Below are 23,720 nucleotides of genomic sequence, written 5' to 3' on the forward strand. Positions count from 1 at the left end.
TGTGAGAAATCTCCATTGTGGCATAGCCTGTTACCTGATCTTCTGGTTTCCTTCAAAATTAACATCCCGCTAATTAAGATGGCACACATCGATAAAAGGAATTATTTCGTAAGACGAAGCGCAAAAAAATGTCGATTTGGTCAGAGTTTAAAAATTGTTCCCCTAGAAATTTGTACACCGCGTATTTTTTAACACCGTGTACGCAACGATCCGAGCTATCAGCAAACGCATCAGTGAAAGCGATTTTTAGCGTTTCCTAATTACAAAAAGAATCCATATAATCATTTGTAATCTCTATATTGAAATCGACGGAATTAAATCGATAACCTGGCTTTACTCCAATGTAAATATGTACTAAGTTCCTCGAACGTTACGAATATTTTCTATTTTCCATGAACGCTATCCTTCTTGTATGTTCCCTGACAATCGCCAACAAGGTATAAACTTTATTCGATATACCTACAATGTAACAAATAGTAACAGGAAAACCGGTTTCAAAAGCCACGGTGGATATCAAGTAGCAATCTGTTTTCCTGATTGCATACGATTTTTATGAACCGTTTCGATTATCCGTCGTTACACAGAATCAGAAAAGCAAGAGTGGCGATTAAACTATACCAGTGGAAGAAGGAATTACGGTGAACATGCTTGGCAAAAGACTAATTTTCATAAGCGGATTAATAATCTGGATAAATACGCAGGTTTTAGCAGATCTCGAAATGCAGAAGATTGCGCCTATTATATTTATAGCATAACGGCGTTTAGAATGACAACCTTGACAACATATTCCAAGGTCATTGTAACCGGAGGTAATTCCGTTGAACGGTATATTTATCCGAATCTGTAAATTCTCGCAAATCGAAAACCTGACAACGAGATAGATCGTTAGAAATCTTTGAAATCTAGCGTGGATCAGACGTAGCGAAATATCGCAAATGCGGGTTACCGATCAAACTTGGTATTGAGCACGAGTTCAACGCGCTAAGGTGAGAAGCTAGATTTGCATCCGTGATATCATTCGTAATAACTGCGGCAATGAGACACGAGAGAGTTATTTTCTCACGTTACAGATAACGGCCGGCGGGCACGGTCGGTCGAGATTCAAATGAAATGAAATGAAATTTCTGTCGCAAGAGGGACGAAAAAAATGCAAACAACACGTTCTTCGTGGTTCAGCCGATAAAGACCAAAATAGCTTCCACAACCGTCCGCAAGGACGAAGAGCAATCATCGTTTTCGTGATAAGACCGCGATAAAGATTACATATTCCGTCAAATATATTCACAATTAACCTTCCCCGGACGACTGCGGCGATTATCTTTCCACTTTACGTAAGAATTTTCCGCATGTAACACCGGCGCAAACGGCAGGCGCGTATCAAGAAAAAAAAATGAATTGTATTTCCAAGGATCATTGCGTCACGGATGCCGTGTGTGTGACGTTTACGCGTAATTCATTACCGCGCACACACGTGTTCAAACACGAGAGCCTTCGTCTCTCCGCGATGGAACTTCGTCTATTCGTTTACCTCCGCACAATTTGCCTTTCACGCAGCGCGCGATAAACGACCGGGCTTCTTTCCTAGAAAATGTGTATCTGCCTGTCGGGATCTTAATAAAAGAAAAAAACCGAATGATTTCGAAGTGAAATTCGTGCGGCGCGGCGGCCGAGAAAGTGCATTAATATTTCAGCGAAGAACCGATTATTTGTTCCGTTATGCACGGCGAACTTTTCCTCGACGTTGCACCCGCGAACTTCACCAACAAAGTCACAATACGAGACAGTTCTTCGTGGTCGGGACGCGCGCGTGATTTCTTGCCGGCAAGAATCGCTATCGCCGGGGGAACGAATCGACGGAACGCGTTTACGTGGACAGTGGAACGAATCTATTCGTGTTCCCTGTCTCGAAACGCGTCTGTCACGATGACTGTAGTACTGTAGCCTCTCCGAGCACGATTGTCCTCCTGCCGTCGTTTTGTTTAAACCGGGATGCCAGCCCGTTCTGTTCGAAATCGGCAAAAGAATCCTACTCCAACGAAGCGCGCACTATGGCCCGTTTCTTTTTTTTTTTTTTACATATGGAAACTAGGCAGACACGTCAAGGCGAGTCGTTATCGCGATCCCGAGTTCACTGGTTGCGAAAATAACGATAAACCGCGTGGCAAGCGTCGTCGGCTGACGATCGAAGACTCGCGTAACCGTCGAAGGTGGACGACGGTTTCCGCAGTGGATTTAAACGTCGAACTGAGAACGATGTGTCGTCCCGTCCCGATGCAGTTGCGACGTCTGATCAGGTAAACAAACAACGTGTCGGGAGAAACTGAAACGATCGTCCTTGCCCATTGTCCGTGAACAGGTAACCGACGCGTGTGCTATCCCGATCCGCGTACGTATGCGCGCGCGCGTGCTCGCGCGAGCGTTCGTTCGTTTAGATCGAGTCACTCTCCGGCGAGAGACCCCGTGACACAGAAAAAAAAACGATCCCGATCAAGATCACCGTCACGTCGGTCGATCCTCGGTTTTTTACGATCCCGGAGACGTACGCGCGAAATCACTACGCAGAGGCGTCTAGCATCGCGAAAAACACGCGTCTCTCTCACGCTGCTAAATGGCGACTCTCGTTTACTCTACGAGGCGAGGAACTCTCCCGGTAAGCGGTGCTTACTCGCGCGACCGTAGGAAGGGGACCTTCCCCTATCGGTGGCCCTGATTGGGGGGCCAAATCGAGGGGCCCGGCACATCGTATACATCTCGGCTAACCGAGCGACGATTAGGGGATCTGGATTATACGTTTTTCTTTATCGGTCGCGTTCGAGTTTTCCTGGAGAACGATTCTCGCCGCCGGAACATGGATGCGGTACAGAAGACCGGTAATCGTCGCTTGCCCCGTCTGACAGCCGTTCGAATCATTAACTTTTTTCCGCGACGTCCATTAACTCTTAACTAACGAGGAGCATTGTCAAATTTGTGCCGGCTATTCGGGTCAATTTAAATCGCTTCACCCGTGCTCCATATTGCGGTACACGGTTTTGAGAATTCTTACAAGTGGGCAAATTAGCCCATCTTTTTTAGCTGTAAAATAAAGGGCCTTCTGGAGGGATGCATACTACCAGCGGCAGGAAATATTTGAAATTCTAATTCCATTTCCACGATTAGCATTAAGGAAAACAGTTTTTATAGAGAATTGTAAAACAGCCGTTGTGCATAATATATGACCGGCTTCTGTGCCGAGCAGAGCGCTTGTAGTACACGGTGCGTAAAGTTGTTATCGTGTTACCAAACACGATATCGAGGAATTAAAGAGGAAATTTTATAGGCGGCAGCCGCATTCGAATATCAGGTTTAGGGGAAAGAAATCCGTCGGCCGAGCGAATAGCTCAATCGGCTGCGAAACAAAAGCTCCTGAGAGGTTCCCCGAGACGCTCGAGTCCGGCAACTCGATCAGTCGATCGTCTTTCCCTCCTCGCAATTTCACTTTCTGCGAACTAGGGGTTTTTACAGCTGCGAAACCGAATCGTTTCTTCGACCGTAAATTTAATGGAAATCGAAACCAGTTGGGACAACAAAGATTCAGTTGGATCACCATATTTTTCATAAAAACGGAATACCTGATCAACAAAATTCGAAGTCTGCACGATTAATTAGGTCATCTCATCCGAGCAACGCGAATTTTCTTTCGTACTTCTGAAAGAATAACAAAATTAATAATCAATATCGTTAATGTCGCTGGATAAAAACGGGAAGGATACTTTCAATTAATATTGTGTGAGTAAATAGATGAAAATGACAGGTGGGTAACCGAGAAACGCGAACGTGCAGTCGCTTTTGACGTATCTCGGTTAACGAGAACGAAATCCGCGTTATCAGACCATTAATCAGAGGACAAATGACATAATTAAAAGGTTGCCCGCGACAAAACACGAAAGCTCGCATCGAAGCGCGGCCGGTTGTTGCGAAACCGGCGGACAAATTGTCGGTCTACGTAAAACAAGTGGCTGATTAATGCGGTGGGTAACACATGGCATAGCCACGGGACCAAGTTCAATAAGCCCTCATGAATATCAATCGATTTCATACCTGGCGCTGGTCTCGCGAAACCGGATGATTTATTTCGTGTTATTGAGAAGCGTTCGGTGCCAGTCGTGCTCCGGCTTGAAAGCTGCGTGGCCGAGTCCGCACAAGGTTCAGAACCTTATTCGTAAATAATACGATTTTAGCAACCAGTTTCTTTTTAAGTTCCGATCGGCCGTGCTCGGGAAGAAAAACAGGTGACACTGTTTCTCTCTTTTTCAGAAACTCGTGCGTGCACCGACGATTCGGAACCGGTGATGCAGCTTGATCAAGGTTGCCGATCTAACACCTTTCGCGAAACTCTCTGACGTTGAAAAAATTCGCTTAACGCTTTATCTACCGGCAGTTTTACAGTAGTTCTGTTTTTCAAATCGGTGTTCAACGGTCGGCAATTTCTCGGGGAAATTGTTCAAAAACTACGATCATCTGATCCGCAACAATTCGTCGAAGTATTCAGGCTAATATAATGTAACAGAGTTCTTTCGAAATCATTATTTAAAACGAAATTAACGCGCTTTTCTTAATGACAGTCCATGAAAAAGGCAATTGGTAGCAGCCGAGCATAATCACGAACGAGGACATTTTTCTTGTGGCGAGTTTCGTTTCAGAAGATGGAACGCGAAAACGGGCGGAGAAAGGAACGGTGGAAGATTAATGTCGACTGGAATCAAGAATCAGGCCGTGGGACACGGAACCCCTTAAAAATGTCCCCGTGTCTCTCGGATCGTGCGACTAATGATAGTTTTCATCTAAATCTCTCGGTGGCGAGGCGGGGACCACCCGCCGTCATCGTGCGCCAAAAGCAAACCGAGCAAAACGAAAACCGTTCGATCGCCGGTGATTAACATCGACGGTGATGCACGCCCCGGTGGGTAATTAAAGATCATGCCATGGGAAAGAATGTCGTCGGATCCCGGGTATGATTACAATGTTTAAACTGTAATAAACGTGCACGCCCGGCGATGGAGCGAGCCGGTCCTCCATGGCGACGATGAAGAAATAAACATGTCCCGGGCAACGTTCGTAGCATAATTACACGGTCGAAATGGGACATCAAACAGGCAATTAACGTCTCTTTATTTGACGGGGGGGACAACGTGATAAATCGAACGGACCGACAGATATTCGTCCACGTACCACGAGTATTTGGACAGTTGCCGCTGGATCGACCATCTTTACGCGTTCGCGCGTAAAGATGGCCGAAGAGGCTACGACAACGATCTTTACGATTTTTGGATCGTTTCTTTCTATAGATGAACAGCGTTTAATTTCGTCGAAGTCGCAGTTGTACCGAGTACGCGATAAAAATATATAATATTTTAAAAACTAATAGAAGATTGCGATCAGTCTAATTATTATTGTCCACCGATCGGTCCACTTCGAACCGTGAAAAATGTCTGTAAGTGCGATAGCGAATTTTTCGGGCATACGAGATAGTTAATTACTAGAGACACTGATGAATGGTAGGATGATAGTTATGGCGATTCGTGCTCCAGATACCGATGTGGGTCGTCCGACGATTTTTCACCGGGATTCCGAAAAAACCGGAAACTCGGTCGATCGGATCGCCATGCGTTTTCCCCCTGCGGGACACGGATTTATGATCGCGTGCGTGCCGGGAATATCGGTAATTACCGGCGCAATTAACATACGACTGGGACCGAGTGGGTCGGACAGACACGTATTTTCGATCAAAGAATTTCAACGCCTCGAGCAGTGACTCCAACAGCCCGAGAAACGATTCCAGCCTCGTAGCATTCTTAGTTCACGTTATTATCATCTGGTCTACGCGCTTCCTGTCTTCGTTCCGTTTCATTTACAACGATGCACATTTGCATCGCTGCTAAAAACACTGTGGCAAAAGAGGATCGCGTTTTCCGCCTTTTTTTGTAGCGATAAATAATTCATTTGCATCACAAGGAAGAATAAAACACAATGATCTTATCGTCGATTGCTTCAGTATCATTTGAAGTTATCGATGCGAGAAGCTACTTTGCAGTCATCGCGCGAATAAATAAGTTAAGTTGGGTCTAGAGAAATTGTTAATGATGCAAATGGGTTAATGCAATGGCATAAAGGGCAATTTAAATAGTAGGAAAGTATGTGAATCAATTGTAGAAAAGAACGAGAGAAAATTGAATAAAATGAATATAAAATTGATGAATTAACATTAGAAAATGTGTTAGATCAAATCACAAGAGGTGCATAATTGTTGAAGAATCACTGAAGAAACTATCCTACAGTGACTCTAGAAAATCTTTATACCTTACTTCATACAATTATTCTACAAACGTCAAGAATGAAGTCAAATGAATTAAAATTGCGATAAAATTGTTCAATTTGCACTGGAAAGTATGTTAAATCGACGCAACCAGATATACAAGGGTAAACGTTGATAAGAGAGAGTTTATATAGACTTTCCACAATTTGTATCATATTGTATACATGGCCAAAGAATTTTATTCAATTATTTTCTGTTGGAGAGTCTTTATAATTTCGACAACTTTGAAATACAAATTTTGAGATCGGTCTTATCGACCGGTAGGTTTATCGTTGAAGAATCATCGCTGATTGTGAAACAGAAAAATTTCGATTTCGATTTCGCAGGTGTCGCGGAAACAGTGGGAACCGGGCTTTAGAAACTGGGTACGCTCGCCGAATAAATTACGGATAGAAAACGTGCCGCGGCCGATTCCCTCAGAAAATCGTACGCAGCGTCTCCGTCATTCGTCGGTGAAAGTCCACCCGTTATTTATTGTTCTCGAGGATCGAGTCCGCTTCCGATTTCCCATCGACGATGAACCGAACGCGTTCGAGAACAGCCTCGCCGTCTCGTTTCAGCGTCCCATCGGAATTCCCCGATGGTTTTTCTCGGCGGCGACGATGAAAGGGAGCCGAACGCTCGGTGGCAGCGGGAAAAAGAGACGGAGGAACGAAAAAACGGGGGAAACGGGAATGCCGATTCCACGGAACGGTCATTAAATGTTGCTCAAAGAGGAATCGCCCACGCGCGCCGCGCTTCGAAGGCGATAATGGTGCCCTCCTCTCCGCTTGCGTAACAATCCGCGTGCACCGCGACGGTTAGGCGAGCATGCATTATCGCGTGGCTTTTATCGGCCGCGCGAGCTGTTAATCGCGGGTCAAGCTAACAATTACTGGTTCATTAGAGTGATTTGTCCACCTTTTTCTCGGCCGAGGGGACGCGCGATTTATTCGATTCGCGAGACTGAGTTTAAGATTGATTTTCTAATGCTATTACTACGGTCGAGGTGTTCGCGGTGATTTCTTTGAGACTTTTGAGGTGTTGAGAAGTAAGTAAGGAGTGAGTAACCCTTGTAAGAGGGTGATGATACATCTTCAGCAGGAATGTTAAGACCTTAGTCTTTTTAAGGGATTAAACGATTAACAGACGGTTTGGAGCCATTACTGCTGGATTTGAGAGAACAGTACTTCACAGATTTCGACGCAATGAATTGTGCAGGATAGCATGAAACAGGACTGAAGGATTTGACTCGGAAATAGTTTTTGATGGAAGAATTAATTGAACATTTAGGGGATGAAACATTTGAGAGAATTTCATGCCTAGATTCTGGAGGAATCAACTGCAGTGAATGGACAACATTGATGGACGTTCCTCTAAGATAGTTTTCAATAGAGAAACATGATCTAGAAGATGAGTTCCTCGAAGTTCCTCCAAGTATTTGGATCTGACGCTTCTCAGCTCTTGAGAGGTCTCAGAACACAACTTCACACAGAACCAACTATACAATTACAAGCGAGATTGACGAACCATTCTCCGAGATAGTCTCGAACCCAAAGAGTTGCGATTTTAGGGACTGAAGCGTTCCTGAAAGTACCTCGAGGATTCTTCACCGGAACTTCTCAAGGATCGTCGAGAAAGAGTCCGAAGAAAGCCTGACGGCTACGATCCGATCTCGACAGGCGGAAGTCGCGGACGCGATGCGAAGCGTTCCTCAAATCGTACGGGACCGTATCCTCGGATTTTATGCAGATTCAGCCTAGGAAGTCTCTCCACCGCCAAGAATGCGCGAGTGAATAATCAACGCGCCGTGGGAAGGAGCCTGACGCTTGGATCCGGTCGCAATCGACTAGACAGAGCTGGAGAACATCGTGCAAAGGTGGCTAAACCAACGAGTTGCTAACCCGTATATGATTTTTAACCCTTTGCATTCGAAGACATTATCGCTCCAAATACGAAGTAATATTTCTCTTCTTTTTTCTTACGTAACGACAACAAGTGGACATAGCAGGAAACGAACACTTTGCTTAGGATAAATAAGCGCAAGAAGACTCGGTGATCGACGGGGCCTCGAACCGTGTGCGCGCGGTAAACTTTAGCTTTCGTCGTTCCTCGCGTGTTTCTAGCTGTTGTCTCGGGTGATCAGGACCTTTTGTCGCAAACCTAGCGAGCGGAATGTCAGCGAGAGTCGGCCGAGGATAAAAAGGGCATCTCCGGCAGCGTTATTCCGCGTCGTCTAATATCTGATCGCCGTGGACCGTGTTTGCGCGCGAGCGTTGGTGCCGTTGCACCGCATCAGTATAAATCTTGCGTCGCCACCCTGCAGCACACTGCAGCACAGTGCAGCGCGCTGCATACACTGCACACCTTTCACTTCAGGGCGCACGTGTACACACACCGGCTGTCCTCAGGGTAAGGTCGCCGGTTGCAACGGCACAGAGAGAGCCCGGTTTCTCTCTCTTTCTCTCTCTCCCTCTCCCTCTCTTCCTCTCTCGGTGTGGGTGCTAATTTCGATCGATCGGTGAACGGGCCACACGGTGAATAATCTCGACGTGTCGCGGGAAACCGGTGTTGCAGAAATACACCGATCGAGATTCCGATCGTGTTTGCCGGCGAAAAACGCACGCGACTACCAGGGCCGCCTCCTCTTTGTCTATCTCACAATCGGAGTCCTGCGAGTGCTTTGATCCTGGCCATTGTTGACATTAGAAGCGACTGATCACAAGGTACGGTGGGCGGAATTGTTTGCTAAGGGTTCAATGAACAGTGCATGCGATGTCGCATAGGGTGGTAGTTTAGGGAATGTATCTGTGAGACGAGCATCGAAACTAAATTTTGTGAGATATTAGCTGCATCCTTTTAATTGTACATTAAAAACAGAAGGGGAACTATGAAGTGATCCCAGCACTTTTTGATAACAGAAGAACCAAATTGTACTTCGATTTAGAAGAAACATATAGCAAAAAACACGTTTAGTAGATTATGCATAAAGCCATTCTGCAAAGTAGAGATATTTGGCATAAACTGCAGGAGATAGAAGGCAGACAGACACTTCATTCTTCCAAAAATATTTCCATCGAGTGTGAAGCATCGTCAGTGATTAGAATCTGCAGGTTAATTATTACTAAGGGTTTCTAAGGATAGAAGAGAGTATCGACAACATACGGAGGCATTAATGCGGCCCTGACGAAGCGGATCGAGGCTTCTGGCCGCGAGCTTGATCGAGTACCGCTCGAGCGAGCTGATGTATTGGCGGAGACAGTTAGGGGATAGTCTTTTCTTGGCAGGGGATAGTCATCAGCGAGAAGCCTGAATGGGAATCTTAAGATCCTGCGGAAGTCTTAGGACGTGTCGTATAGCTACGATCCGGTATCGATCTCCTGGTGAAGATTGATAGAACAAACGAGACCTAAATTCCTACGAGCTCAGTCGGGCACTGATTTATTTGAAACTGTCGATGAACACGTCCGTGGTAGAAAGTTCCTAGCCCGCGGTGGAAGAACCGTGAGGAATTAACTGGAACTGTTTCCCGGATCCGTTCGTTAATCCTGCTTCCGCTAGGTTAATCAACCTGACGTTTTAAGTATCGCGGACTAAATGGATCTAGCTCGAGCTGGCGTTCAAGAAATTGGAGGTGTCAACCTGGTCCGGGGATTCGTAAATCCTAAAAGAGGATTGTCAGGTGCGACTTACGTGAGAGGTCCTTCAGATTTTTGAAAAATGTGGTGATAATTGGACAAAACTTCGTCGATAAACGACCAGGTTTTAGATCGCTATAACGTTGTTTGCAAGAATTTGTGTAAAGCTATAAGATAACGAAAGAACATATCCCACGACTCATTCCGTTGACTTGCATTATCCTGTGTAATAACAAAATTGTACGGTATGCACGAACAGTATGCCAACACTGCACGAAGCAGGTTGCAAATGTGAGAATACGACTGAATTATAGCAAAGAGTTATGGACGGGCAAATTTGCCTGGAAGAAAACTCTCGTCCGGCTAAGAGCACGATTTACCCAGGATCTACGATTTCTCGCGGGTCCGACAGTGGGGAGATCGTCCGAACGAGCCCTTAAGGGAGTTATGGACTGGTTTGTAGAAAAGCAGCGGCTGAATAATGCACAGCACCGTTAAGCGCCAGAGAAATCGGATAGCGTAATCGCGATTCAACGCGGACCTCTGACAAACACGACTCGGGTCACAGGGAAAGAGAGAGCGAGAACGAGGCCTATGCAAATTTTTCCTTGCACCGTGTACGCTCAACCTTTCCGTGTCGCGTACAAAGATACACCGTCGGCCTGTTGTTGCGCGGAGATTCCACGAAACCGGCAAACAATACGCGAGCACAGATCCGCGAGCAAAAAATCCGTAACCACCCGCACTCTCGAAGCCACAGATATCTTCGACGCTGAAAACATGAATGAGAATTATCGTCGAAGGTCGCGAATCGGGTGTTGCGCTAAAGCGTAGGCTTCAGTGATTAAGCGGCTGTAATTGCTTCATTAATAAAACTGTTCCAGCGGCGTTCGCGGCGCGTTCATCGATTTACCGGATGTTTGCGATCTGATGGAAATTTTTCTCAATATTGAACTGTGGAAATTCTCATTTCCTACCAGCAGATAGAATAACAGCTTGAATTACTGCTTCAGAGGAGAAAGGATAAAAAGACTTTAGATCAACTAGAATCAATAAAGAAAGAAGAAAGTTCATGTTGTTTCTTGCAACAAAACCGATCACGATTTCGATTAGGATTTTTTGGTCTAGCGAAAGCGATATTAATTATTGACCCGATGAAATGTTCAGCGAGACACGATTTTTTTAAGTAGCATGAGGAAATGTAACGATTGCCCAGTAAAGGATGCATCGCCATCGACAAAAGTCCGAAGAACTTTCAACAGGAAAAAGAGTTCGAGGTAGACGCGGAAGATGGTCGTTAGTTGTTCACGGTAATTTGGCGTTCTATTAATATACCTGAAATCAAGCGAAGAGCCGTAATTCCTTCTGCCAAGCCCATGTATGACCTAATCGTGATCAGCGTGCGTGCACGAGCGTCGAAGGAAGAAGGAACGTGCTCGATTCTTAATGCGACGCCAGTTGTTCACGAATTTCATACGCAGATCTTTTCGTCTCGCGATCGTCGTATCCTTCTCGCTCTGTACCTCATTTTTTTTTCTCCACTTGCTACCGGAATTTTTCGCATACCAGGATACATTAGATGTAACGTGACGAACGCTTTCACTCGCGCGAACATCGGAGAACTCGGAAAGTTTTCGCGCTCGCTAGATTCGAAAACGAACTTAGAGGAGCTTCCTTTCTGCTATCTTGAAAAATGTGGAACGAGGGCAACCGGGAGAAATATTCGCACGTCGCTATTGTTCCGTGACCTACCTTCTTGAATGTGACATTAAGATGCAAATTATTTACGTAAGATTGTAACTTAATTCGAACCTGAGACGTCGGAACATGAATACGTTTCGATTTGACGATCTATTGATGGCTTTCTACTGATTCGGTAATTGATGAACGCATATCCTCGTATGAAAGACGAGAACATCGAAAATTTTGATGCAGTAATTTCGAATTAATCTTTTATGACTCCGTGGAACAACAAAATTAAGATGCGTTTGTTTGAACATTTTCTAGAGACTGCAGATGCGTTCGGAGGAACTGCATTTTCTGTAGCGAACGCTCGAGGATCGAATTTAAAAGACAATTGGTCGACGTTTCCTCTGTCCCGCCGGCACAATGCGATCGCTAATCCGCGTTATCTATTCTGCGACATTACATAACATTACATAGGCCGATAGGTGCAGGCAACGCGGTGCAATATCGCCGGGTGTATTGTTTCAAACGGTGTCTGTAATTCATACCGGACCAACGTCTCGTCCAGCTCCAAACGAGCGGCCTTGTAACATTGTAAGACAGCCTGTAGGCCTGTTCGAATTTCGATTGCGAATATTACGTGTCGCCGGCAATCGAATACTTCGCATATTAGTTCTGTCCGTGTGGCAGGGAAAAAACGAAGAAGCAACAATGGTAGGAGGAGAAAACCGACGAAAATATCGGGGCAGAATAAACACGGACGAATGAAACCGAGAAGTGGAATGAAAAAGGTCGGCTAAATCGAGATTCCCGATGACTCACGATGCGTCGCATACGCATTCCATTGTATAATCAATCTTTGTCTGGTCGCGAAAAAAAAATCGTGCCGGTGCAGGACTCCTCTTATGCAACGTTCGATCAAAAGACACGGTTCTGATTGGGTAACGCGAGGTAGGATTCGACAAACTCGTTCCGGAGCGCCTCGAGAACCGTGATTTTCGAGGATCGAGGACTCTGCGGGCCTCGTTTCGATTTACAAACGCAACGAATTTTATCAAAGTTACGGAAACGTATTCGCGATAAATACAACATTAATTGTTTTCGATATGATACATTCGTACAGGCCATAGTTGCAAGAAGTCCTGTACAATAATTTTATTATTGTAATAACGATCTTCTATTCCTATCACTCACGGAAAATAGGCGTGTCTTATTACAGTGGGCGTGGCTAAACCAATGAAACAGCGGCCGAATTGTATCCGCTATTCTATACTAGCTTGTTGATGCTTGCGAGAGGTGTATTATACAAGGATGATAGTCTATTTATAAGGACATGCAGTGCTTCCTCTTTACATTCCTGCATTGTCAACCTTTCTATGGTCTCTATTATTTTAAGAGACTAGCTAACAGCAAGCAGCTTTGTTCTAATCTCGTCCAAGCAGAGATCAAATAAACAAAAATCGTTGACTCATGCTACGATCATGAGATAGTGTCCTCTATAATCTCTTTAGTAGTCTGAAACGATTCAGATGTGAACTTGAGAACGATTTAATCGAAGGACTCAGAAGTTCAATGCTATTTTAGTGGATAAGTAAAAGACATTTTTATGGTATCGGATAAAATATTGTTCGAGTCTCGCAATTTTGCTTTCTATGAATAATTCAAAGAATATGTGAATATGAAAGAATATATGAAATCTCCGCGCGCGTGCGCGTTCATAGGCTTCAATAGTTCAGAGGTGTTATTTTTTTAGGATGGTATGAGAATCGCTTAATTATCCTGTACAAGGAATCGCAAGAACTCTTCACGGTATCCGATCAATATTGATGGAGCCTCATAATTTTAATCTCTATGAATAATTCCACGAATGTGTGACCGGTACGAGCATCGTCGGGCCGACTATCACCTGTAAACCCCCTCCAACAGACCGAAGACACCTTGCCGAGCAACCTGAATTTTAAAGATGCTTCGGAACAAGCTGATTGCCCGTTTTTGCCGTTTCTTTCCCAACCCGCGGTTCAATTGGCGATTTCGTGCAGGAACAGTGGCGGCCTAATTGCGCCCAAATTTGTACGGGAGATCAATCTCGCGAAACGGTGGCGAGCCGTTATTCGCGAAATGAAAGAAAGAAAGGGGGAAAAAGCGACGGCAAGAAAGCATCATTGGCAACCACGGGTAGGACAATTGAACCAGAAGTCGAGAGGCGAACGTGGCCGGACGACGTAATTAAATTGAAATTGGCCGTGTTTTACCGTGGCCGGTTAAGTGAATATTCTTATCACGTTGGTGAACAAGCGGTCCTTGCTAAATATTCATCGTGTGTGCCCAGGAGAACGTGGTCCGCCAAGACAGAGAGAAGGAGAGAGTCGGAGGGAGAGACAAGGCGGGTCTCTTCTTGAATGTGAAGGCATTTTACCGCCACACGATTGTGTTCATGGATGGCAGCACGATACAGTCTGAATTATGTTAGCGCGGTGACGCGCGTGTGCCGCAAGCTTTTTCTGCCTGTCCTGACTTCGTTTCGCATCATAACAGCCGCCAGAGAACACTTCGTTTCAACTCACCGTCCGAGGACAACGCCAGTGGCAGCAGGTCACCGGCAGCTTTCAGTTGATCGAATTTTTCTATCAGCAACAGCAACCTGAAACAGCATACGGAGGATCAGCAAATCAGCATTTATAAGTTCGTACACTTATGGCAAAAATAGTTGCACAAAAGATCCTCCACTCGTGTATACTTTAAACAAATCCATCACATTATAACACAGTCAAAGAGAATAAAAGATTTGCAAGTTCTGTATCATGTAAATTTTGCATTGCTTTCAGTCATACATTTTTGCATTTTCTGATATAGCTCACTCTATAATTACGCTCTTTATAAATGTTGCTTTGTACTGGAGGACTATTATCTAAAGAGGCAACAGCTAAAGCATGTTATGCCTCAACCTAACAATTAGGTAGGCAGCGCATGTATATAGTTCAACAATTAAACGTGGACAAGTAGAGAGAAGTCTGGCAGTTGTGTAAGTGAGTCTTCTAGAGTATCTCTTGGAACAATGCTCAAAATAATTAAGGAACACCCACTCGAGTGACTTCATCGCTTATCGAGCTATTCAATATCGAAGTTGAAGCATGATCTAATACTTTAAGGAACTAGATCAACTGCAATGTAGACTTCCTTGTATCCTGCACATAATGGTGCAATCTTTAGCAAGATCAAAAACAGTAATCGAATTAGATAGCTTCTTAATTGTTTTAATTCTTGTGCATAAAATCTGTCATATCCCTGTAATTATACTGTAATTCGTGCATATTTAGAATATAAGATTATCAATAAAGCCGCAGGAGGATGTTTAATGCAGCTATTTCTGCGGAGCTTAGGGCGAAACATAGCAGACGTTGTTGCTATTGCTTGTAAAATTCATTCAGTGAGATTTCCATGAATCGATCACCTCCTCACTTACTTAGCTTGCGGTACGTTGTGTTTCCTCTGCAGGTCAACGCGCAGCCGTTCGCCAACATGCCTGTAGATGTCTGCTAACGTGTTCATGGCAGTCTCCCGGACTTTTTCGGATGGGTCCGAGAGCAGTTTCACGATACTTGGAATCACGCCCGACAGCATCATTTCGTCCGCGCCATGCCTGTAAAAGGATTTATCGTGGCAATTAAGGAATCAAATTTTTTCCGCTGCTGCAAAGGAATTTGTGATTTCTGGCAAACACACGAAACGATTCCTCTCTGTTCCAATCGCATTACAACGGTATTACTCTGATACCCTTTTTTATTGCTCTACCGTGATTAAGAAATGCGGAATGCTTTAAAATCTTGGAAGATTTTCCTCTTACACGGACTTAATGATCTTAAATGTGTGCAACAACTCAATTTGTATATTTAATTCTGTATGCTGCTTAAATGATTATTCTAATGATCTTTGAAATACGAGTTTTAATTTGTACAGTGTACAAATATTATATATTTGACTGCTACTTCAGCCAGTGTTTGCTTGCCACTGCTTGCTTCTACATCAACATCTACAAATATTGAATGTGGTGCCTTTCTCAAAGCTGTTCCAGAGGTAAGACAGTTCACGGTAGAAACAACAGTGGTCAGGAATCTTCTTCTCATGTTACAATTCAGGATTCTCTGTACTCTGATTACTACAGCCATAAGATTATAAGACAAGGAATCAATCATTTCTGAGACAAATTAATTGAGCTGTCCGTGTCCCATTGTAAAATTCGATCAGACCAGAAAGGACACTTCGTGAGAGGACAATACTTACTCGTTCAGTGTGGTAGTCAGTAGGATTAGGGCTTCTTCCCTCAGCTTGGCGTTTTTATGAACGAAAGCCGGTCGCAATCTGTCCAGGAGCTGTTGGGGCGACATGCAGCCCTTCTCCATGATTTTGAGCAGCACCAGCTGCGCTTTTTCCCGGGTCGCATCTTTGCTGTCTCCTGTGGAAACAAAGAATATCGTGTCACCTAATTAAAGCGGCTAGAGCGTGTAGATCACGGCGGCCGGGGACAGCGCGACACGGGCAAAACTCAAAAGACCGGTTTTCGCAGTATATTTATATCTCGGTCGTAATATCGCGTCTCGTTGAATGCGGTTCTACTTCCGTGCTTATTTTATCCGGCGCTCTCGGCGACTGAGCGATGAAGTTCAACCGATAAGACGCTCAGAAACTGCTGAAATACGGTTTCGCATACAGGGTGTCTCTGCTGGCTTTATTAGTGACTGTGAACTTTATTTCCTCGAGACTGGTTTGCCAGTTGTTGCGAATTATTGCTAGATTGAGAATCTCTGGCGAGTTTGACGTAATTCTTTTCTCCACCGACAGTAGAGATCAATATAATTTTTTTCTCTGGAAACAGTATTTAATATAATTCTTTTTTTTATAGACATTTGATCTAATAGAACATAAACGTGTAGAACCTGTTAATAATATTTTTATGTTACTTTTACTGCAAGCAATCTTTTAATCAGCAGAATTATTTTTCACGTTACTCCGGCTTTTGTAGAATGATCTATGAAAATGGGAACTGGCATAAAGTTCCGCAGCCTAGTAATTAGTCTCATTCAGAAACGGGTGACATTTTTTTCTAGCACTTAGTCTGGAGAATGCTCCAGAACTGAGTGATTTAATGAGTAATACGTGGACCGTGGAACTTCAAGCAAATTCCCATTTTCTGCAGGCGAAGTTAGAGCTTTTATTCCTTTTCCACGTGATCTCAATAATGGAAAATTAAAATAGTAATGAAATTTTTGGACTTCGTGCTTTATAATATTTCTATCACGTTTCTAGGTCGCAAGTGCGTAAGATTTCGCGGTATGGAAATATCTTGTCCTTTCAAAATAAGGCCAAGGCCAGAGGACTAAAAATAATTCTCCAATACCAATCTTAAAGACGACACCAATATTTTACGATTGATGAGTATATTAATGCTGACATAATTCTGATGCCAACCCGTGCACGAAACTGCGTTTTTTCACTGGAATGTGTATGCAGTTATATGCAGTTGGACCAACTAGATCAAAATAATGCCAAATATATACACCGAATAAAAGATTCTCGACATTCTGAACCTTCGTATCCCGAGTTACGTCATTCTTATTTTTTACCGGCTGCTAAGCTATGCATCTTCTAAGACATGCTTTAAGCTCAATTAGCCCACTTAACAAAATGAAAAACCACAATCTGAAACGAAGAAATCCCACTAGATGAAAATAATTGACCAAAACTGGAAAATTCAGACTTATCGTTGCTACTTTAATCCTTCTAGACATAAAATTCGATTTGCACGAGTATATTGCAATAAAATTGGGTAACTTGGTCACCGCGTTAAAGGGTAGAACGGTAGATCTTTATTCTAGAATCAGTGTCGGAAAACCGACTCGGCTTTACGATATTGTCTCCGATATTATACAGTCCAGGTGGTTTTTTATCGGAGCGTAAGCCGGGGATAGGTATCACCGGCGATAAAGTTACAGGGAGACACACTATATAGGTATCGAGCGAACAGTTTCACAACTAGTTCCCGCGAGCAGCGAACTAAAGCGAAGGATGCCGAAGGTTGCGGGTCGGTTTCCTTTATTAAGAATAATTTATAAACGCATCCGAGACGAAACGAACAGCAAAAGTTCGTGGACACTTACCCAGTCTATCTATCGTCGGCTGAATAATGCTGGAAACGTAGGGCTTGAAGTCGTGGCCCATCCGATCCGCCAGGAACGTGAGGACTTCCAAACCATTCTGTACAACCTGCAACAAGAATCAAGAAATTCTTTCTTTCGTGTTCTTTTTGCTTCGAAGATCGTGCAGCTAGAATCATTATAGAAAAACGATTGTCCTATTTCGCTGAGAAGAACGTTGTACACAGTGTTCTCGATCGAGCAGAGACGATCGAGAATTGCTGGGCAATTTGTTCGGCATAGAAGGCTCTTATGCGGTTTCTATTACGAGAGATCAATTAACACGCTCGCTGCCGGTGTTACATACGCGTCACGACTTTTCGTGGGTGGACGTGCAATCTAGGATATTTGATTTGTCATTAAAGCCTACTGCAGAGGATGTGTGCATCAAACTGGGTGTTCAAGAATTTTTTATCAGACGAGCATTACGAGTAAAACAATTTATACTTCATTATATTATAGTTAACATTTACCAGTTGCGGAGTGTAAAATAAACATTTGAGGATAATCTAAATTGAAAGACTTTCATTTCGATTAATTTCCGGAAATGTGGAACGACGACAGGAAAATAACGAGAAAAATAAGGATGATCGCATTAAGGGAAAATTAAACAGTGAAAAGAACGATGAGTGCTTGGAAGGTAAAGAGGGTAGAGTTTATAAACTCTAAAATCAAATGAAACTCAACGATGCCGCTTCTAAAAACAAGCAGAAAAATCGTCAGACTTAAAAGAAGCTTTGCGGGGTAAACTGCGGATTTTTATGCAAAAGTTACGAGCGATTTTATGAAACGAAAGGCAGAGATTTATTCCTCGGGGCGAGAATTGAAAGAGTGATGACTTGAGGAGCCGCATTAATTAAAATAAAGGAACCTCCGATTTTCCTACAAAGGAGAAATTGTACGCATCGATTTTAAGAAACAGAAGACAAAAGCTTGTTTCGTGGGCCGTGAATTGAGAGATTTAAATCGGGAGGGTCGATTAGAAATTCATTAACGGGATGAATTTAAATGTACTACGGGGTTAAAGCACCCCATAGCAGGGGATGTTTATGTCGCAGGGTCCAGCAGCATATTGATCCACGCAAGATAAACTCTGCCGGTGCACTTCCCTTAAACCTGGAAAAAGAAATCGTAGACCCCCTCGCACTTTCCCTCTTGCTCATAATTATGCTTCGTCTGCGAGCCCTCTCCGCGCACTCGTAATGATTACTTCGCAGCGGTTATATTTTTTTCTTGCTGCGCGCCGTCATCAACACGTAATTGCGACGGTTTGAGCGAATTACACACGTTCCGACCCCGTGGCTGCGCACACGAAGCCGCTAAAATCCCATAATGCGTGCGATTTACTGTGGCAGGATATTACTGACACGCGAAATGCACCCTCAGACAATGTCACGGCCGGGGCTTGAAAATTATTGGAACGCTATTCTACATATTTTATTTCGCCGGGACAACCTGTTTATTATAGAAATTATAGATGGGGTTAGGGTTAAATGCAAATTGTGGTATATCTAAAAAAAAAAATGTTTCTGTAAAAGTATCATAAAACATCTTGTTAGATTGATCTCAAAGTTTACTAAATTAAAAAAAAATTATTTCCAGCATCGGTAGCAAGCTTCAAGTAAAATGATGGCATGATTCGACTTTGTCGGCCACTTTCCCAGTCTTAGATAATCCTCTTTTCGGTGCAAGCACGGATCAGGAGAACGTGGATCAAGCTGCGGAAAGCAGTGATCCCCTAAATCCGCGATCACTGTCCCTCCTTTCACGACAGGGAGAGAGATCGTGGAATGACCTAGCACGAGAGTTTCGCGATGCCGTTAATGATCAGGCCGTGTGCTAATTATATGGGAGTCAGGACATACAGCACGAGAAAAACGAAAAGCCTCGGCGCTGAGCAATGATGTCACAGCCAGACGGCAGCCCTGAGAGAACGTTTACCCCGCGGCAACTAAAATAGGTTTATACGCCTATGTATAGCGGTTCGTTAAATGTATTTAAACCGTCGTCGCGGAGTAATGGACGGTTTCGCAGACACGTTGACATTGGATCGGCAGCGCACACTTCGGAAACGATTTTTCCCAGCTGACACCCCGTTTCGGTCTGCGGTATCGGATAACGTCGAACGTGGTGGAACTGTTAACTCCAATGTCACGAGCTCATTTTTCCTGACATGTTGTATTAACAATAATATCGATGTTTTATCAGTAGTCCGATTTCTTTGCCTTCAACAGAAGTTTTCGATAAAAATTGTAGAATTAAATGCAGATAAAGAGTTAGAGCATTTATGGTAAACTTCAAAATAACAGGAAAATTACAAGAATTTAACATTATTTTCAACCTATTAAAATTTGTTCTAAAAAGGAAGAGCTTTGGTGTCTACTTCTTGCAAGTTGAAGTTTTTGATTTAGCGTAAAGATCCTAATCAGTCTACTGATAACAATTATGTATAATAACTATGTAAAAATTGTATGCCTGCATAAGAACAAAATAGGTATGTAATTGAACTTTGATTCAGTAGTGGTTCAATTTATCTGAAACAATATTTATAGCTGAACAAAGTGATGTTTATTAATATTGTAGCGAACGTGTGATTGAACTGAGGGTGGCAACAAGGTTGATTTAACTCTCGTTATAGCTCAAGCCTTAAGGAAAGAAGGATCGGCGAGCTTCCTCCGAGCTAGGGGTGGAACCGACGATAAATGCACCACCCAACGCTACACTTGCACTTTCTATATTGATCTGGCTCGTCCTCTCGGAGGAACGGTTCGTTCACCCTCGAATCCGTTCGTGTGTTCAACATTGTACGTCCGTCTTGTTAACGCAGCCCGCAAAGGAAGCGAAGCTGATTTAGTATGCTCGAATCTTGGAAACAGGGTGTGTCGCTGGACACCTAAAATGGCAGAAACTCTGCCCCTTCTAACTTAGAATCCACTCAATTATTCCAAACAAGTAAACCTAACGAGCAGAAAATTCAATCAATATTAATTAGATGACTTTGTCCTTAGAATTATCTGGGAAAGGTTTTTACATTGATATTTTACTTTTAGTTAGCGTATAATATAGTAGAAACATTGGAAATTAAATTTTTCGATCGATTCTAAGAAACATAAGTTACATAAAAATGTATTTCTTCTTTTAATAATTGTAAAATGTTGGAAATAATGTAGAAATGTTGTTAAATTCGACCAATTAATGATTAAGTAGCTTATCAAAATAAACGGATAATGCTTCTTCTGAAAACAAAGATCTGCTGATGAAAACTACTCCTCACGTATTAGAAAAAAAAAAAACAGAAAGTCTCCTGACCGTCCCAAAATTGCACCCCGTGTAATCGATGCATTCGAAACATCAGCTAGAAGATTTAACTCGGCTTCCGCGAGCAACAAGAGGATGACCAATATCGCGACGAATTAGCTGTTCAATTAAAAAAGATCACCGGCTAATCGAATCAAGGGTCGGCCAACGGAGTAGCGGACATGGTTACAAAAAACTGCGTGTCAAGGATCAACGAGTGATCGATGGATGGCATCGTGGTCGAGCCAACTATAGCGGACGGGCACCTTGAACCCTATCTGGCGAATCAGCTAGCGCATAAAGTTCGCTTGAAAGAAGACTAGCTCTCGCCGGCGTCAAGTAGATCACGAACAAGGGGACAACAATAGATCGTACGTGCACACGGTGCCCGAAGATCGTTGCACGAAACCGCAGAGCACGCGTGGGCGAGCTGTCTGGCCTTACTCGTCGAACCTGGGCTGGGAGCAGGGCCCGTTAAAACTGTTAAAACCACGTGGGAGGTGCCACCACCACCTTCTGCGATCGCAGTGAAATGCATTTCAGCTTCCGTCGCGAGGCGCCGTGACGGCGGATGACGAATAGAGTGCCCCCCGTTGCTCGTTTATGGTCGCGAACGGCTTCAGCGTTTCGCGCATCGTTGGACCGCTCTGTGCGAACGTAACTTCCAGCAATCTGCACGCAGAAATATCCTTTTACCAACGTACATTCGGGGAGGTGACTACGAATGTTGCCGAGCTCGATTTTTTATTCAGCTCAGGCTAAATAGAGGGTCTTTGGTAGCAGAACTGGACAGAGAAACGTGGGAGTTCGGATATTAAAATAGTTACTTCGTTGCTGCTACCGATGTAGATTTGAAAAGAAAGGTAAAAAAGTAGCAGACCTCGATTTTTGTCGAGCTACAGCTAAATAGAGGATATCTCTGGTAGCAGAACTAAATAGCGAAACGTTATAGTTCAGATAATAGAACAGTTATTACTACCAGCGGAAAGTTGCAGACAAAAGTATGAATGTTGCAAAGTCGATTTGTGTTGAGTTGTATCTAAATAGTTAGTAGAACGAAATAGAAGAACGCGCGTGTTCGGATAATAGAATGGTCACTTAGTTGCAGGAATAGACTAACTCTTGGCACTTAGAGTGTTTTCTACAAGGAGTCTTCAACTGATGTTGAACACCGCCCCAGCTGCGGTAATCTATTTGATTGCTCTTTCGACTCATTTAAGCAGTGATTCTCATCGTTTGTTCTAATTTAGATTAGACTGGCGACGCTCCTTGACTTCTTCCACAGGCCTTGTTTACTCCTGTTGCTTCGTCATCATCATTATCTCCGAGATGATTACCATGTTTTCTGTGGTATTTTTGGCTGTGGTTTATCTGAACGATTTTTGCTTCTTCCTTCTCCGCCTGTTTACAATCTCTTTGTAGTCTGTGCCTTTTCTTAGTTGTTCTTCTGCATTTATACCTTTCTGCTTCCTCTTAATTATCTCCTACGGTTATCTATCATAAAATTTCTGCTGCTAAAAAAGTACTTTACTTAGCACTTCTCTGCCCCATTTTGATTAGTTACTGCATGTTTTTACAATGAAACCTCCGCCGTTAAGGAAGAATTGTATTACTACTTATCTGTTTCCTCTTGATCATCTACTCCAATTGTCTACCATAAAATTTCCACTGCTAACAAAGAATCTTAAGACAGTTCGAAGCTGATCTCGAAGCAATTTCCAAGGAATATTTATTGCAGGATGTTTCTGCGCGCCCTGTATCCCTTTCATCCGACCGCCACGATGCAATTGGATCACAATGAGGTTCGTTATGGGAGATCTTAGCTGCACCATTTTTTCTCCAAGGTATCGTTGCGCTGGTATCGATGTCAAGGACACAGGACACAACGTAAACTGCCGTGATATATTTCTGTCTCTGCTTCTCTCGCTTGGTTCGTTTTCTTCCTTTTTCATTTGCAGCGAACGTTTCCTTTTTCGAATTTAAACCATGACATCACCCTCGCCTGGCGGTGATCTCGATGCTTTTCACATGCATCACGACGCCGAACGCACACATTGTCACTTGCATAACGTCTCCTCCGGTGCACCTTGCTGCACCGCTCGATAACACCGGCGAAAGGTCGTCGTAGAAACGATAAATATCCTCATAATGCTCGGTGGAATCCAAAACGGTTCGTCCTCTCCCTTGGCTCTCGTGTTTCATCGATTACGCTTATGACGAGTCATGGCAACCAAGAAAATTGCGAGATTTGCGCTTGAACTTTTGCTTTCCGAGCGGGAATGTGCATGGATGCATGCAGACTGGGATTTTTCTACACAGAATGAGAGAAATAAACTGTATTTAAATAGTATTTCTGCATTTTGAAGATTTATGGAAACCATAATAATCGAATACATTGTTTGTTCTTTTCTAATTTTGAAGATTGAGCTCTGTTTTAGCATTAAAATTTTTTAGCTCGATTATTTATTTCGAATTTTGTACTAGAATTTGTCTCTTATAATAAACGATCGAATGGTCACAATAAAAAGTTTATACAAAGCTCGTATTCATAAAGAAACTGCTGTATTTCCAAGAAAT

At 43.5% G+C, this 23,720-nt stretch overlaps 1 protein-coding gene and 1 long non-coding RNA gene across 7 annotated transcripts in view; one reads left to right on the forward strand and one right to left on the reverse strand.

Moving 5' to 3' along the window:
- chb (CLIP-associating protein) overlaps positions 1 to 23,720 on the reverse strand; it is a 46,326-nt gene that overhangs the window by 14,783 nt on the left and 7,823 nt on the right. For all 5 annotated transcript variants that reach the window (XM_033480234.2, XM_033480237.2, XM_033480238.2 and 2 more), the window contains exons 2-5: positions 17,811 to 17,916; positions 15,937 to 16,108; positions 15,119 to 15,295; positions 14,220 to 14,296 (exon numbers count right to left, since the gene is read on the reverse strand). In XM_033480234.2, the coding sequence (XP_033336125.1) occupies positions 14,220 to 14,296; positions 15,119 to 15,295; positions 15,937 to 16,108; positions 17,811 to 17,916 (532 nt within the window). The remainder of the gene's footprint in view (positions 1 to 14,219; positions 14,297 to 15,118; positions 15,296 to 15,936; positions 16,109 to 17,810; positions 17,917 to 23,720) is intronic.
- LOC117226172 (uncharacterized) lies at positions 161 to 17,239 on the forward strand. 2 transcript variants are annotated; one of them, XR_013034456.1, is made up of 4 exons: positions 161 to 986; positions 1,071 to 2,294; positions 13,409 to 14,337; positions 15,151 to 15,591. It is a non-coding gene; the product is annotated as an uncharacterized LOC117226172 (long non-coding RNA). The 2 variants fall into 2 exon arrangements; XR_013034457.1 differs by lacking the exon at positions 161 to 986 and adding an exon at positions 16,960 to 17,239 and having other exon boundaries at positions 2,158 to 2,294; positions 15,151 to 15,414.

Source organism: Megalopta genalis, chromosome 11, assembly GCF_051020955.1.
Source record: "Megalopta genalis isolate 19385.01 chromosome 11, iyMegGena1_principal, whole genome shotgun sequence".
NCBI lineage: Eukaryota > Metazoa > Arthropoda > Insecta > Hymenoptera > Halictidae > Megalopta > Megalopta genalis.